Below are 18527 nucleotides of genomic sequence, written 5' to 3'. Positions count from 1 at the left end.
CAACCGAAGTGTATGTAAACTTCCGACTTCAACTGTATGTAAATGTGATATTTCATTTTTTCTCTTTAATAAATTCGCAAACATTTCTAAAAATCTGTTTTTGCTTTGTCATTATGGGTATTGTGTGTAGATTGATGGGAGAAATAAACAATTTAATACATTTTAGAATAAGGCTGTAACTTAAGGCAAAATGTGGAAAAAGTAAAGGGGCCTGAACGTTTTGGAATAAATTAAATTTGTGAGTGTTAAATCCTAGAATGCAACAATACAAATGCAATAACAATGACTTTTTGTTGTTGTTTTTGTTTGTTTTGTTTGCCTTTCAGTTGGAGGTAGGTGGGAGGAAGAAATTCTAAATATTTTTTGCTTCATATTTAGATTAAACTTTGAGAAGAAAGGGTTCCAAATGAGTTATTCAGCTCTCCCCATAGATTAACCCTTTTTAGTTCCAGGTAGAACCCTTTTTTTAAAGGGTGGAACTCAAAAGGGTTCTACCTGAAACCAAAAAGTGTTCTTCAAAGGGTTATCCTAAGCCGAAGAACCCTTTTAGGTTCTAGATAGCACCTTTTTTTTGTAGAGTGTAGAGTTAAAGAGAAGCTGACAGGACGTTGCCTTTTTTCAACAATGTAGTTAGTTATTCATAATGTAACTGCCCTTTGATCACTATGCCTTTTTTCAACAATGTAGTTAGTTATTCACAATGTAACTGCCCTTTGATCACTATGCCCTTTTTCAACAATGTAGTTAGTTATTCATAATGTAACTGCCCTTTGATCACTATGCCTTTTTTCAACAATGTAGTTAGTTATTCATAATGTAACTGCCCTTTGATCACTATGCCTTTTTTCAACAATGTAGTTAGTTATTCACAATGTAACTGCCCTTTGATCACTATGCCTTTTTTCAACAATGTAGTTAGTTATTCACAATGTAACTGCCCTTTGATCACTATGCCTTTTTTCAACAATGTAGTTAGTTATTCATAATGTAACTGCCCTTTGATCACTATGCCTTTTTTCAACAATGTAGTTAGTTATTCATAATGTAACTGCCCTTTGATCACTATGCCTTTTTTCAACAATGTAGTTAGTTATTCATAATGTAACTGCCCTTTGATCACTATGCCTTTTTTCAACAATGTAGTTAGTTATTCATAATGTAACTGCCCTTTGATCACTATGCCTTTTTTCAACAATGTAGTTAGTTATTCATAATGTAACTGCCCTTTGATCACTATGCCTTTTTTCAACAATGTAGTTAGTTATTCACAATGTAACTGCCCTTTGATCACTATGCCCTTTTTCAACAATGTAGTTAGTTATTCACAATGTAACTGCCCTTTGATCACTATGCCTTTTTTCAACAATGTAGTTAGTTATTCATAATGTAACTGCTCTTTGATCACTATGCCTTTTGGAGGCGTGCATGCGTGCTTATAAGTCTGAAAAGTTGAGGCTCTGGATGAATGGCCACACTCCTAGCACTCATGTTGATGCTGGTAAAATAAACAGGAGTGGGCGAGGAAGTTGTGTTTATTTATTTGGACATCCATGCATTGGACATCTCTGTGGAGACATGGCTACGTTAACAAGAAATGAAAGCATTTTGAACCTGCTGTGATGGTTCATTGTGGTTCTGAGCAAAACCCAACTGGTTATTTAGCTGAAGTTTTCATGTGGTGTATCGTAATTATTGGTGAATTTGATACAGTATATGATGGTCGGAGGTTGGAGAATGCTTGTGAGATGAGCGCGAGATAGAGTTAGCCAGTGAGATTCATTCAATTGAAATTGATTGAACCCATAATGTTTTGATTAAAAAACATACTCATGTTGACCAAGGTTGCGCTGGTATTCATTTCCTGATGATATTTCTCACTGCCTGTCGATATATGCTTTCTCGTGGTCAAGACTGGCACACTATTCATCCTCTGATATTGTCTACCTCCCTCCATGTCTGTCCCTGTAGACTCTCCCTCCCTCCTTCATTAACTCTTCCATTGTCTTCCGCCTGTAGGAGAGTCCACGGCTGCTGCCGGTGCCGCCACTGCAGCTTTACGGCCTCTGACACCTCATCACTTCTGGATCACTTCAACACGGCCCACTGCCAGGATTCCTCCACCTCCTCTCATCCCTCCGCTTCCTCCGCCACCACCAATGGCTGCTCCGCCACCACCCCCTCCACCCTCAGCATCAAGGAGGAGAGCAAGGGCGACCTCAAGCTCTACAGTCTGGTTCCCCCGGAGGGTCGCGCCGCTGAGGCAGGGCCGGGTGCCGAGGGAGGGGTGAAGAGTGAGGCCCTGGACGAGAAGGACACCCAGGGCCCCAAGGGATGGGTGGAGGCCAGAGAGGCCCAGGCCCAATCCCACGCAGCAGGCCTAGTATGGGTGCCTAAGGAGCGGGCCGGGGACATACTGAGGGGTAGTCCGGCCCAGTATCCCCAGGGCGCCCTGCATCTACTCAATGCTGTGGCCGCCTCTCAGGAGCAACAGCACCACCAGCAGAAGGGGGGGTCAGCGGTGCTCAGGGACTCCCCAGGCCTGGTGTTCAGCCTGGGTGGGGTCGACACCAAGGCCTTCCTGTCAGGACAGCCCCAGGGCGGTGCCGAGAAGCCCGGGCATCTGGTGCAGCAGTACTCCTCACCCACCGAAGGCAAGGCCGCCAAGGAGGAGTCCCAGTCGCTCCTAAGGGTAAGTAAACTCTCCACTCTCTCTCCTTCCTCACCCTCTCTCTTGTTTTGTTTTTTTTCACTCCACTACCCATCTCTGTTCATGAAAACAGCCTATTTTGGACTATTCTCCTGTGTTTTAATGGCCTAAGTTCTGCTGCTGTGCTCTGCTGGAGGTCACTGCAGTGCAGAGAGAGAGAGAACCAAGGCGGAAGCCATTTTGAAGCCATCGTCCCTGAATGATGAATGGTGGTGCTCCGAGTTGTGCCACACCAGAGAGCCTCTGTTATGTTCTCATCCCTCACATCCTTCTCATCCTTAGAGTCTCGCTCTAGTCTCCCACCATGTTTATCAATCCCCCAAAGCTGATGTTTGTCTCCCCTGCTCGGCCTTAATGAGGTAAGACCAAGCCAGCAGAACAGCAGAATGAACCGCCTCTGGTTAGTTCTCCCTCTCTCTGAGCTCCGACCGGTCTAATTGAGATATTGTTTCCAGCCACCCTGAGACTTACAGACATGACAATGGCACACACACACACACACACACACACACACACACACACACACACACACACACACACACACACACACACACACACACACACACACACACGCACCACAGCTAAAAACAATGGTTCAATGAAGAAGCGGAGAGAAAACAAATGTCTGGCTATTTGTCAATAGAGGCCTTCCTTTCTGTATGCAGCTGCTTTTAATTCAGAGATAAGAATCTCCCATTAAGACTTGATTGACTCAGTGCGGTTTGTATTGAATCTGTCTCGCTGGTTCATTTGGCTTTGGAGTTAATGTTCTCACTCATTCTGGCACTCCCAACGGGTCTTTGGCTTTTTGGATCCGACATCGCCGTTTGATTCCCAGGCTGTCAATCATGTCTTTCAGCGGACATCAGCACATAGTGTACAAGTTAATAAATAACATATATCAACACAGCGGCCATCTTGAAGGCCTCTTCGCAATGATTTGGAGACTTGACAGCAGAGAAAACTTTGAGTCATCAGCCCACACCTCACACACTGTCAGAGAGAAGAGATCATACTGATTACAAAGATTAGCAGCAGTATCTGGCATGTGTGTGTGTATAAGTGTGTGTATGTGTGTGTGTATGTGTGTGTGCGTGTTCTGTGTTTATACTGTACAGTGCAGTGGAGTCTTCAGCATCGGGATATTTGCCACAAAATGCCTGCAGGCCCCATTCAGTCATGCTTAGTGCGTTTCATAAATATCTACAAAACTGGGTTTAAAGTCAGAGATAAGACTGGCGGTGCAGACTATTTTTGGGGCTTGTCTGTAGTTATAAAGGTGTGGAGAGACATGGCGTGGCAGGAACAGACTGCCTTAGAATTCACCATTAGAAGAAGACAATTGCCTCACAAAGAGGCCTTTAATGTAATTCTTCCGAAGCCTTCACCACTACTGCCATCTGACATTGAAATAAAATTGGTCTCCAATCGAAATATCTTCTCTCCAAGGTCAGGCAATTGTATATATTTCAGTGTGGATTCAACGGCTTCATGACATGTTCTGCATATGTTATGTCTAGCGTTTACTTTGAACTGAAGCAGGGCTGGACTTAACAGAGGGAGGTGGGAGGTGGTGGCGGGTTATCCCACAAAGCTCTGACATCATCTCTTGCTCCCATCTGCTGTGCTTCACCCACGTTTCATTCAACCCCTTTGACACAGAACATTGAGAAACTGTCAGCTGCCCACGGGGACAGCAGCACTTCCTACGAGCTCTCCATCCAAACTCCATCATTGTCTTATGTAACACATTCGTTTAAAAAAAAAATATAAAAAAAAAAATAAGCTGATTTTGTCTCTCAACATTAGAACTGGGCTGTGTGGATTTGAATAATGTGCTTTTGTGCGTTATTCAGTCTCTCTTAGTCTATCTCCGTTGTCTTTGGCAGTTCTCTTTTTCTTCGTTCTCTTTGTGGACAGTTCTGGGTTGGGGAGACATTGGCAGCCCTGGCTGTGTTGGCAGACGCCAGGCTAGGGCGTGGCACGGCTGAGCAGCGCGGTTAAGTCATTATCTAAGGCGTGTCAACGCAGTGTGTGAAAGGATTGGGGCGGGGGCGGAGATTAGACCATAGTCTTCAGGAAATGTTGAATCAGAATGTTTTGGGACAGCTCAGGGCTTAATGGGTCTCAGAAGGGCTCTGAGGTTTTTAGCTTCGATCGTCACAATGTTTTTTCAGTTACCATGACTTAGCTTATGAGTCATCACCTAGAATTATAACATGGGGCAAAGCAAAGTAAAGGGAGGTGTTCTTAAAGCAAAAATAACCTGAGAAACCAGGTTTGTACTTAGCCTCACACAGTTTAGTACTTCACTTTCTCAAATCCCACTCATATTCTCAGTATTTGTATTTTTGTTTATTATGGATCCCCAAAGCAGCATCTACTCTTCCTGGGGTCCAACAAAATTAAGGCAGTTTATACAGTTTACAAAACATTACAATACATTCACAGATCTCACAACATACTGTGTGCCCTCCGGCCCTTACTCCACCGCTACCACATATCTACAGTACTAAATGAATGTGTATGTATAGTGCGTATGTTATCGTGTGTGTGTGTGTGGATGCATGTGTCTGTGCCAATGTTTGTGTTGCTTCACAGCCCCCGCTGTTCCATAAGGTGTTTTTGTATCTGTTTTTTAAATCTAATTTTACTGCTTGCGTCAGGTACTTGATGTGGAATAAAGTTCCATGTGGTCATTGCTGTATTTACTACTCTGTGCCTCCCATAGTCTGTTCTGAACTTGGGGACTGTGAAGAGACCTCTTGTGGCATGTATTGTGGGGTATGCATGGGTGTACGTGCTGTGTGCCAGTAGTTTAGACAGACAGCTCGGTGCATTCAACATGTCAATACCTCTCATAAATAAAAGTAGTGATAAAGTCAATCTCTCCTCCACTTTGAACCAGGAGAGATTGACATGTATATTATTAATATCTGCTCTCTATGTACATCCAAGGGCCAGCCGTGCTGCCCTGTTCTGAGCCAATTGCAATTATCCTAAGTCCTTTTTTGTGGCACCTGACCACACAACTGCACAGTAGTCAAGGTGTGACAAAACTAGGGCCTGTTGGGCCTGCCTTGTTGATGGTGCTGTTAAGAAGGCAGAGCATCACTTTATTATAGACATACTTCTCCCCATCTTAGCTACTACTGCATCAATATGTTTTGACCATGACAGTTTACAATCTAGTGTAACTCCAAGGATTTTAGTCATCTCAACTTGTTGAGGTTTAGGGTTTAGTGAGAGTTTTATTCCAAATTCAATGCTTTTAAAAATGCAATGCTTTTAGTTTTAGAAATATTTAGGGCTAACTTATTCCTTGCCACCCACTCTGAAACTTACTGCAGCTCTTTGCTGAATGTTGCAGTCATTTCAGTCGCTATAGTAGTTGACGTGTATAGTGTTGAGTCATCCGCATACATAGACACTCTGACTTTACTCAAAGTCAGTGGCATTATCGATCATAGTCTGCTGATGGAAAAATGTATGTGTTATGGCTTTACACCCCTTGCTATAATGTGGATAAAGAGTTACTTGTCTAACAGAACACAGAGGGTGTTCATTAATGGAAGCATCTCAAATATAATCCAGTTAGAATCAGGAATTCCCCAGGGTACCTGTTTAGGCCCCTTGCTTTTTTCAATTTGTACTAAAAATTGAAAAAAGCAAGGGGCCTAAACTATAACAAGACAGCCCCCACTATAACAAGACAGCCCCCACAATAATTTTACCATCTGTTTCTCTCAGTCAATCATCAGTCATTTGTGTAAGTGCTGTGCATGTTGAGTGTCCTTCCCTATATGCATGCTGAACTTCTATTGTCAATTTGTTTACTGTGAAATAGCATTGTATTTGGTCAAACACAATTTTTTCCAGAAGTTTACTAAGGGTTGGTAACAGGCTGATTGGTCGGCTATTTGAGCCAGTAAAGGCGGCTTTACTATTCTTGGGTGGCGGAATGACTTGAGCTTCCCTCCAGGCCTGAGGGCACACACTCTCTAGTAGGCTTAAATTGAAGATGTGGCAAATAGGAGTGTCAATATTGTCTGCTATTATCATCAATCATTTTCCATCCAGATTGTCAGATCCCGGTGGCTTGTCATTGTTGGTAGACAGCAATATTTTTTTAACCTCTTCCACACTGACTTTACGGCATTCAAAAGTACAATTCTTGTCTTTCGTAATCTGGTCCGATATACTTGGATGTGTAGTGTCAGCGTTTGTTGCTGACATGTCATCCCTAAGTTTGCTTATCTTGCTGTGTGTCTCGATATTAGTCACAAATTACAGATTTTATTCATAACACTGGAGAGGAGGGGGGATTTTGATTGGCAAAAATTAACACCTGCATGTCCAATGACATAATTTATTGCCATTAATTATAATCTTATCAATATGAAATCAGAACTTTCATCACTAAGCTAGATCATTTATTACAGTTGCTTTGCTGGGCCATAATGACAAATTCTTCTCTGGTGGTCCTGATTATAGCTAACAAGAAAGTGATGGAAAGTCTGTCCGTCAGTCTGTCTGTTCTTTTCGACCACGATGACACATCCTCTGGTTCAAAGCAGGAGCAGGGTTTATGATGGTTTATGATGATTTATAGTAGCAACAATCAGTGACAGTACAACAGTACTGATGGTTGCAGAGCTCCTATTAGAGTTGTCAATTGATTTCTCACACGACTTGCCAGTCAGTGCAACCTTAAGCTATTATGACTGTGTTCAAAGTGTGGCCTTCTCCAGTCTCCTCTGGCCTTCATGGCAGTCACTGCCCCGCAGGCTCTCTCTCTTCTTAAGGGCTGTGCCAGTATTCACTAAAGAGTCTGAGTCTTGACTCCCAGCTTCCCCCGTCTTGATTAGGCTCTGCCCTGCCATGCTCGCACACATGCACACACACACACGCAAGCACGTACGCACACACTCATATACAAACACACACAGATACAAACACTCACACCCACTCAGATGTGTGTGCAAACATACATATATAGACACACACACACTGCTAAACAAACCACTGTGAAGCCACAGCATCTCCCTGAGTTACGGAGATCAGGCACTGTGCCACTGTGAAGTTCCAGCTTCCACTCAGCCACTGTGAAGTTCCAGCTTCCACTCAGCCACTGTGAAGTTCCAGCTTCCACTCAGCCACTGTGAAGTTCCAGCTTCCACTCAGCCACTGTGAAGTTCCAGCTTCCACTCAGCCACTGTGAAGCTCCAGCTTCCACTCAGCCACTGTGAAGTTCAAGCTTCCACTCAGCCACTGTGAAGTTACAGCTTCCACTCAGCCACTGTGAAGTTACAGCTTCCACTCAGCCACTGTGAAGTTCCAGCTTCCACTCTGCCACTGTGAAGTTACAGCTCCCAGCTTCCACCAGTCGTAACTATGCAGAGACGGCCAGTTGCTAGCCGACCCACATGCCACTGACCTGTTATTGGCTGATCTGGTGTCTGTGTTAATTATGTAGCTGAACTTCTGCTCTGCTGCTTCCTCTGTCTATTGCTAACAGGTGTTTAGCGATTTAACCCACCAACAGATCAATGCAAGCGTGTAATGTGTGTGTGTGTGTGACGACAAAAGCTTACTTTCTCAAGTTTTACAACATGACAAATACATTCATGAAACTATTTTGTACTATTAAAGATTTCCACAGCTCAAATCAGATATTTAGAAATCAAGTTTTGAGTCCTGCAGACTGGCTGAAACATCACACATCTCAAAACTTCTCAAAACGAGTTAATAGGCCCACCTGTATTGGTCTCCAGGGTTGAAATATCCCTCTGACTTTTATAAAATCTCTCTTCAACACCTTGGAGGTAGAGGATAGCATTAAAGTAGTGCTTGTCTGTCAAGGACGCGCTCTGAATGTTTTTGATCCAACCCCCTCCGATGCTGCCATGGGCCATTCCTTCACACAGCTTATTTGATTCAGTTCTGTTCTTAGATTCTCTCGATATCCCAGTGGCATAGGCAAAGACTGACGTCGTTCTTCTAACATCAACCAATAATTCCTTCAGACAGAGACAGGGCTTCAATAGGCAGATAGAGAGGGTTGTGTGTGTGTGATAAGGTGAAGCCATATTAATCACCTGGGGCTCCAATTTGACCCCTGGTGACGTAGATGACCTGAGGGGAGTGGTGTCTGGGTTAAGGGCGTTTGATGGGAGTTGGGGAGTTGGAGTACGCACTCAGCAGAGACTCAGGAGGAAGAAGGGCAGGGGGGATGCTGCTGTTGCTGAGGGGGTTGTTTCTGAAGAACTAAATATCTGCCAGCATATTAGTCCAGAGGGATTTTGTAGGCACAAACATCCTGGTGTTTTTATATATTTCCCTTTTTTTGACAGAGGAGAGTGGGACAGGGAGTTATCATGTCATCTAATATCAAATCAAAGTTTATTTGTCACGTGTGCCGAATACAACATTTGTAGACCTTACAGTGAAATGCTTACTTACAGGCTCTAACCAATAGTGCAAAAAAGGTATTAGGTGAACAATAGGTAGGTAAAGAAATAAAACAAGAGTAAAAAGACAGGCTATATACAGTAGCGAGGCTATAAAAGTAGCGAGGCTACATACAGACACTGGTTAGTCCGGCTGATTGAGGTTAGAGGTCGACCGATTAATCGGAATGGCCGATTAATTAGGGCCGATTTCAAGTTTTCATAACAATCGGAAATCGGTATTTTTGGACACCGATTCGGGCAATTTTTTTATATATATTTTTTACACCTTTATTTAATCTTTATTTAACTTTATTTTCCTGTAGTCCTCAATCATCTCCTTAGTCTTGGTTACATTAAGGGATAGGTTCTTATTCTTGCACCACCCGGCCAGTTTTCTGTCTTCCTCCCTATAGGCTGTCTCGTCATTGTCGGTGATCAGGCCTACCACTGTTGTGTCGTCTGCAAACTTAATGATGGTGTTGGAGTCGTGCCTGGCCATGCAGTCGTGGGTGAACAGGGAGTACAGGAGGGGACTGAGCACGCACCCCTGGGGAGCTCCAGTGTTGAGGATCAGCGTGGCAGATGTGTTGCTACCTACCCTCACCACCTGAGGGCAGCCCGTCAGGAAGTCCAGGATCCAGTTGCAGAGGGAGGTGTTTAGTCCCAGGATCCTTAGCTTAGTGATGAGCTTTGAGGGTGCTATGGTGTTGAACGCTGAGCTGTAGTCAATGAATAGCATTCTCACATAAGTGTTCCTTTTGTCCAGGTGGGAAAGGGCAGTGTGGAGTGCAATAGAGATTGCACCATCTGTGGATCTGTTTGGACCGTATGCAAATTGGAGTGGGTATGGGGTTTCTGGGATAATGGTGTTGATGTGAGCCATGACCAACCTTTCAAAGCACTTCATGGCTACGGACTTGAGTGCTACGGGTCTGTAGTCATTTAGGCAGGTTGCCTTTGTGTTCTTGGGCACAGGACTATGGTGGTCTGCTTGAAACATGTTGGTATTACAGACTCAATCAGGGACATGTTTAAAAATGTCAGTGAAGACACCTGCCAGTTGGTCAGCACATGCCCGGAGCACACGTCTTGGTAATCCATCTGGCCCCGCAGCCTTGTGTATGTTGACCTGTTTAAAGGTCTTACTCACGTCGGCTACGGAGAGCGTGATCACACAGTCGTCCGGAACAGCTGATGCTCTCATGCATGCCTCAGTGTTGTTTGCCTCGAAGCGAGCATAGAAAGGATTTAGCTCGTCTGGTAGGCTCGTGTCACTAGGCAGCTCGCGGCTGTGCTTCCCTTTGTAGTCTGTAATATTTTGCAAGCCCTGCCACATAACATGAGCGTCGGAGCCGGTGTAGTTTGATTTAATCTTAGCCCTGTATTGACGCTTTGCCTGTTTCATAGTTTGTCGCAGGGCATAACAGGATTTCTTGTAATCTTCCGGGTAAGAGTTCCGCACCTTGAAAGCGGCAGCTCTACCTTTTAGCTTAGTGCGAATGTTGCCTATAATCCTTGGCTTATGGTTGGGGTATGTACGTACAGCCACTGTGGGGAGACGTCCTCGATGCACTTATTGATAAAGCCAGTGACTGATGTGGTGTACTCCACAATGCCATCGGAAGAATCCCGGAACATGTTCCAGTCTGTGATAGCAAAACAGTCCTGTAGTTTAGCATCTGCTTCATCTGACCACTTTTTTATAGACTGAGTCACTGCTGCTTCCTGCTTTAATTTTAGCTTATAAGCAGGAATCAGGAGGATAGCGTTGTGGTTGGATTTACCAAATGGAGGGCGAGGGAGAGCTTTGTACGCGTTTCTGTGTGTGGAGTACAGGTGATCTATAATTATTTTCCCCTCTGGTTGCACATTTAACATGTTGATGGAAATTTGGTAGAACTGATTTAAGTGTCCCTGCATTAATGTCTGCGGCCACTAGGAACGCCGCCTATGGGTGAGTGGTTTCCTGTTGGCTTATTTAATTATACAGGTGACTGACTGCAGTCTTAGTGCCAGCATCTGTCTGTGGTAGTAAATACAATTTAAAAAAGTATTAGTGTTTTGAGAATATCTTGTGCGTCTTGCTTGTTGAAGAAAAACGTTGTCTAATCTGAGGTGAGTGATCGCTGTCCTGATATCCAGAAGCTCTTTTTTGCCATAAGATATGGTTGCAGAAACATTATTTACAAAATATGTTACAAATAACGCGAAAAAACCCACATATTAGCACAATTGGTTGGATGCCCTGAAAACTGCTGCCATTTCTTCCGATGCCATTTTGTCTGTCTGATCCTGAGTAATTGAAGCTGATGGCTTTCCTCTAGCTGCTTGCGGGGTTGGAGGGATGGATGGATGAAGGATGGAATGAGGAAGAGGAGTGGGTAAGTACGCCTCCTCTGCTCTCCACTTCTCCTGTGCTGACGAGAGAAAGAGAAGAAGAATGAGAGAAGAGAGGGAAAGAGAGAACAGCAGTAACAGGATTGGGTAGAGAGATGGGTGGGTTAAGCAAACATACAAACAAGAACAAGCTGTTCTCCACAACAGCTGAATGTGCACAGCAGCTACCTAGCGTAACAACTTCCCAATGCGTGTGGAGAAGTTTCTCCTAGTGTTAGACATGCCTTTAGATCCGTGCGCACGATCCCAACAGCTATTAGCATAGTTAACCCTGTCTGTTGACAGACATAGCCAGTTCATCTGAGTAGGAATACATACACTACATGTCCAAAAGTATGTGGACAACTTCTCGTTGAACATCTCATTCCAAAATCATGTCCATTAATATGGAGTTGGTCCCCCCTTTGCTGCTATAACAGCCACTAGATGTTGGAACATTGCTGCGGGGACTTGCTTCCATTCAGTCACAAGAGCATTAGTGAGGTCTGGCACTGATGTTTGGCGGTTAGGCCTGGCTCGCAGTCTGCGTTCCAATTTGTCCCAAAGGTGTTCGATGGGGTTGAGGTCAGGACTGTGGACCAGTCAAGTTCTTCCACACCAATCTCGACAAACCATTTCTGTATGGACCTCGCTTTGTGCACGGGGCATTGTCATGCTGAAACAGGAAAGAGCTTTCCCCAAACTATTGCCACAAAGTTGGAAGCACTGAATCGTCTAGAATGTCATTGTATGCTGTAGCGTTAAGATTTCCCTTCATCATAACTAAGGGACCTAGCCCGAATCATGAAAAACAACCCCAGGCCATTGTTCCTTCTCCACCAAACTTTACAGTTGGCACTATGCATTGGGGCAGGTTATAAATGAAGGTAAAGAGTTAGCATTCACCATTGTTGATGTGAGACGGAACAGAAGGCAGAGAGAGTGGAGGGGGAGCGGTTAGGGAAGTGGTCCAGGTGAGTGGCTCGGCTCTGCCCAGCGCTGGGCTGACGACACCAGACAGATGGCATTTCTTAGGGGGCATGGCCACTGGCACAGAGCTGATGATGGAGGGTTGGGGAAAGAGGATGATGTGTGGTGACTATCTCTAGTGACCTGTTACAGTCACAGGGCTGAGGATGGAGGGATGGGGAAAGAGGATGAGGTGTGGTGACTATCTCTAGTGACCTGTTACAGTCGCATGGCTGAGGATGGAGGGATGGGGAAAGAGGATGAGGTGTGATGACTATCTCTAGTGACCTGTTACAGTCACAGGGCTGAGGATGGAGGGATGGGGAAAGAGGAGGGATGGTGACTATCTCTAGTGACCTGTTACAGTCACAGGGCTGAGGATGGAGGGATGGGGAAAGAGGATGAGGTGTGGTGACTATCTCTAGTGACCTGTTACAGTCACAGGGCTGAGGATGGAGGGATGGGGAAAGAGGAGGGATGGTGACTATCTCTAGTGACCTGTTACAGTTACTGGGCTGAGGATGGAGGGATGGGGAAAGAGGAGGGATGGTGACTATCTCTAGTGACCTGTTACAGTCACAGGGCTGAGGATGGAGGGATGGGGAAAGAGGAGGGATGGTGGGATTGAGGAGGTTAGGTGTGGTGGCTGCCTCTAGTGACCTGTTAGTGCGACTCCTTCCTCATCCCTCCTGCTGCTGCTGCTCATTTCGACAGCTGCCGGTGATTGTGCTGACATGGCACATCCTATCTTCTGCCAGCCTTACCTGTGAACACCTGTCTCTTACCAAGCACAACAACGTCTATAAACTCCCTGAGAAAATTAATAAATCAGTACTTCAACCCTAAGACTGTCTGGGCTAGGCTGTGCATACACAATCACCTGCTGCATTTTGGAACATGTTATAAAGACTGGATGGTGGATGGTGAAGTCCTGCCACCCATGTCCACCTTTTATTCCATGGCTCCATTTTGGAAAATGTTCAGGCTACCAAACTACACAAGTGTGCCAAGTTTCATGCTTTTCTGAAAAAGCCCTCCCTTCCCCACTGCACTCCTCCCTCAACGTCATCAAAACGAAGGAGCTGATTGTGGACCTCAGAAGGCTGAAGAAATTCGGCTTGGCCTCGTAAGTCCCTCGTGAACTACTACAGATGCACCATTGAGATCATCCTGTCGAGCTGTATCACCGCCTGGTACGGTCAGCCCAACGCATCACAGGGGGCACACTGCCTGCCCTCCATGACATCTACAGCACCCGGTGTCACAGGAAGGCCAAGAAGATCATCAAGGACCTCAGCCACCCGACCCACGTCCTGTTCACTCCGCTACCATCTAGAAGGTGGAGACAGTACAGTTAAATTTTTACCACTAGCTGGCCTCCACCCAGTAACCTGCCCTGAACTTAGTCACTGTTACTAGCTGGCTAACACCCGCTACTCCACCCTGCACCTTAGAGACTGCCGCCCTATGTACATTGTCATTGAACACTAGTCACTTTAATAATGTTTACATACTGTTTTACCCACTTCATATGTATATACTGTATTCTAGTCAAGGCCTATCCTATATAACTCCTGCTGTACACACCTTTTCTATTCATATACTGTCCGTACTGTCTATGCACACATCGTATACATATATATTTTTCTATTCCGGACTTTGACATTGCTCATTCTAAAATGTCTTAATTCCTTTGTTTTTATTTGGGGGACTTGAGTGCATTGTTTTGTATTGTTAGTTATTACTGCACTGTCACTACACCCGCGATCACATCTGCTAAATATGTGTACGCAACCAATAACATTTTATTCGATATACAGTAGTTTAGCGTTTAGTCTAGTGTTATGAGCAGGAGAAGCTCTGTTGTCCCTGCAAGTCTAAAGATGCCGGTCACAAACGTGATAAGTGGTGTTGTTATGGAGTTCTAATTGTTAGTAGGGAGTTGTGTGACTCATATTGCTCAAGTAGAACACTGTGATCTGGAAGGTCTAAGAAAGTAGAACAGTCATGATGAAGTTCACATTATGAGTACCACACTTGGCTTGCCTGCTGACATTTTCCATTGTGTTTTATGTTGTTCATACAGAGGGATGGAAAGTTACAACAACATAGAGGGTGTTTCCTATCATTAGCTCTACAACCTTAAAGGGTTAATTTGTCATTACTAATGATTGACCTATTCCCTATATACTGCACTACTTTTGACCAGGCCCCATAGAGCTATGTAGGGAATAGGGTGCCATTTTGGCCACATTCTTAGATAGTTGTCTACGTACCTAGATCGTCTGTAGCTTTTCTGAATACTGTTGACTGAACACCTATTTCAGATAGAGGTAGCCTTGTTGTTTTGTCCCATTGTATTTGTCCAATGATTCCATGTTAGAATATCAATGCATGTCAAACAGGTCCTGCCACTATAGTGTAAGGCCATCCTTTTTGGCTAATATAACAATACAGCATTAATAGCGTTCCCAACATTCTAAAAAGCAAGATCCCTTCAAGCTTTTCATTCAAATGAAGAGCTATGAGTCTTCCCCTATGTGTACACATTGTATTCTAACCGTTGTATGATTGGTTTTAACAGAGTGGCTATGTTGCCTTTGGCCTGGAGGCCATGTCCCCCTGGTCGCCAACCTTAATGTGGCGATAATCAGACTAGCGTAGCCTAGTGCTTTAGCGCTTCACCCCTTCTACACTACTTTACACTAGGGGGTTGTTCGGTTCTTTGAATTCTACCTTAAGGTATTTTACTCCGTGCACGAAGTTAGAAGGGGCAGAGAATTGAAAGTGAGAGTGAATGTGTATTCGAGCGCAATATAAATGAATTATGGCTGAAAGAAGGGTCGCTGTAAACAAAACGTCGGCTCAAAGCAGATCCGAAATGAAATTCATTAACTCTGCCATAGTTTAAGTTTCCGCATGCTGAGTCTAATTATATTCAGTGACAGCGGCTTTGATACGTCTCCACTGTAGGTTGCTGTGACTGTAATGTATTGAATTACTCCTAGAATCTTTCCTTATTTCATTTTCTTTTCTTTCTTTTTTTGTCATGCCGTTTCCTTTTGCCCTCTTTCAATCTCTGGCTGTAGTTTTGCCCGGAGGGGGAATTCGGCTTGACGGCGCAAATGTATTTTTCCCCTTAGTGAAGCAGTAGAATAATAATCATGGGAGCTTCTTCTTCGTTCGTTCATTTGAGATAGAGAGAGAGAGTATTGAAAAGAACAGGATCATGGGATAAATCAAGTTTTTTTCCCTGATCATCAATATCCTCACTTGGGTAATTATGGATGGCATTTATAGATGCTGAACTTTTACTGCAGGCTAAATCAGGGTCACACAGAGTGTTTCTTGGTAGTCTTCAACAAATCTACTTTGAAACAAATGTACACACCTCACACACATGTTTATGGGCTTCAAAAAAAGAAGGCACCTGTACCATGTCAGATATAGAGTTGAAATGTCTTACATTTTGAGTTTGTGTCCCAATATTACACTTTATACATCACTAAAGACTGAAATATAAAACAACGTTTGAAATAGAAACACTGGAATTTTAGCTGTTTAAAAAAAAAATGTTTATTTATTATGAAAAATATTAATGACATTCAACCCATGAGGCCACTAGAGGGCAATTTGGTCATTTGACTGCAGGAAATAGGTCTATGACCCACGATGCCCTTTTATACAGACGATTGAGTCCTACTTGCACCCTGGCTGGCCCCCTGGTCCTCTCAGCGACACAGCTAGTGTGTGTGTCTGGTCTAAGAAAGGCTTCAAAACAGACCAACCATCTAAATGGGCACCTGTATGGCCTTTTTAAAAATTCTGCTCAGAGTTCATAGAAGTCATTGGCTTTGTTCGAGAGCATCAAATCCGTGACGCATTGTGGGTAAATTGTGACCGACTGAATGACTAGTTATGTATGATCTAAGGTGATTTATACAGCGGGGGTTCTAAACCTGAATGCTGATTGGTTAAAACCACATTCTAGCTGGAGTCTATTCCACAAGTTACCACTGGCTAAATCTATGATGTTAAAATGCCTATCTACTCTGTTCTATCTGCCCAGCCAGACAATTTATAAACTTTATCTCCACTATAAAAAGCATCTAGACATTATCTCACATTTCATTTAGACTAACATTTAGTTTTCAACAGCGGTTGTATAAACCTTGCTGTCTGTCTCCGACATTTGCAAAATTGTTTCAATATTCAAATTCGATGAGCTACGGGCTTGTACTCAATATCTCTCAGAGTACCGGCAATCCTACTTGATCTGTCTTTTTGAGACCTGGCACATACGGAACAGGATCCCAAATCTGTTGTGGAGCTGCTTGGCTACACAATTGTTAGATTGGACCAAAACATAAACTCTGGTAAGACAAATGGTGGTAGAGTTTGTGCATTCATCAATGAGAAATATTGCAATCCTGCCCATATTACAACGAAGCACAAGGTCTGTAATAAAGACATTGCTCTTAACCTACGGCCAGGTTATTTATTGTTTACATAGCCCCCTCAGAGCCAATGACCTGGAAGAGGCAGCAGATACCGTCTCTTGAGTACATCCGTTTCTGTGAGGATTCCCAAAAAGAAAGTTAACATCTTCCTCAATAATAAACTGTGGGTAACTTGATAATTTAAAAAAGTATTAAAATCAGGTGGCAGAAAAGAGAAAAGGAAAAATATTCAGAGGCAACTTAAAAGCAAAATTAAGGAGTACAAGGCAGCATACAAAGACAAATTAGAAAATCTTTTCAAGGACAAGGACAGTAGGAAAGCCTGGCAAGGGTTACAAACCATCACAGGCTACAAACCATCACAGGGCTACAAACCATCACAGGCTACAAACCAAGGAGACGTTGTATGACTGTCGAAAATGAACTTGCTTTTGCAAATTATTTGGACAGTTTCTATTATAGGTTTGCATATCGTGCCTTCAGGGGTGTTGAAGATACATTACTGGTCATGCTGAACAACATCTAGGAACATTTAGAAAAGGCAAATTTAAATGATAAACTGGTGAATTTGGGTGTCAACTCTCTCCTGATCAAATGGATTCATAGTTTCCTTGTGAACCATACTCAACAAGAGAAGTTTAACTCTGCCATCTCTACATCTAGAATGGTGGATACAGGAGCCCCTCAAGGTTGCATGCTTTCGCCACAAGTTTTTTTTAAATATGCAGATGACACCGCTGTTGTGGGTTTCCTCCACCCAGACCAAACCTCTCTTCAAGGTTTTGACAGAGAAACGGCTAAATTCGTCCAGTGGTGTGCAGATAACTGTATTACTAGGATATATTGCCATGGTCTTGTCGACTTTGTCTCAGGCCTAACAACACCCATGCCAATATAACCTCCAAATGGCGGCTCCTCTGGCATTATCCCTTCATTCTACATCAGTAGATCGGCAGTGGCCAGCAGTGCCTTCTGCCATGTCAAACCAGAACAGAACCCCAGAACAGCTACCGTAGCAGATAAGACAGCTATATGGCCATTACTAAGCTACAGTCATTGTTGCAGCACTTATTGCTCACCCCACATAGTTGCAGAACTGGCAGAGAAACATACACCTATACGTCCTTGCTATTGCTGACGGATGTTTTTAGACTTGTGCTTGAGGATCCTACACTCAGTATAATCTTTTTCATTACCAAAGGGTTCTACCTGGAACCAAAAAGGGTTTTCCAATGAGGACAAACGAACTAGCCTTTTTTTCTAAGAATGTAGCACTCAATGCTCACCCCATATAGCCCCAGAACGGGCAGCTGAACAGACACCTGCCTGGCCTGTATTACTAGCAAATGTTTCTAGCCTTGTGCTCAAGGGGTCCTAGCACTCTTGCCACAGCCCACAGGAAGCAGGGTTTCCCCTCTCTCTCGCTGTCCTCATTTTCACACTGTACCCAGTTTCCGGTCTAATAATACACATGAAAGCCTTGGTAATATGAATGAAATCAACATCCATGCTCTTTGTGGGCCTGGTTGCCCTTTAGGGGATGTGGGCTGGGCATCCTGGAAG

The 18527-nt window shown here is 43.9% G+C and overlaps 1 protein-coding gene across 1 annotated transcript in view; it reads left to right on the top strand.

Moving 5' to 3' along the window:
• LOC139392272 (trichorhinophalangeal syndrome I) overlaps window positions 1–18527 on the top strand; it is a 236161-nt gene that overhangs the window by 66930 nt on the left and 150704 nt on the right. The window contains exon 5 of the mRNA XM_071140139.1: window positions 2017–2689. Coding sequence (XP_070996240.1) covers window positions 2017–2689 — 673 coding nt within the window. The remainder of the gene's footprint in view (window positions 1–2016; window positions 2690–18527) is intronic.

This window comes from Oncorhynchus clarkii, chromosome 32, assembly GCF_045791955.1.
Source record: "Oncorhynchus clarkii lewisi isolate Uvic-CL-2024 chromosome 32, UVic_Ocla_1.0, whole genome shotgun sequence".
NCBI lineage: Eukaryota > Metazoa > Chordata > Actinopteri > Salmoniformes > Salmonidae > Oncorhynchus > Oncorhynchus clarkii.
Note: the sequence above shows the minus strand (reverse complement) of the source record. Positions and strands in the feature narration are given on the sequence as shown.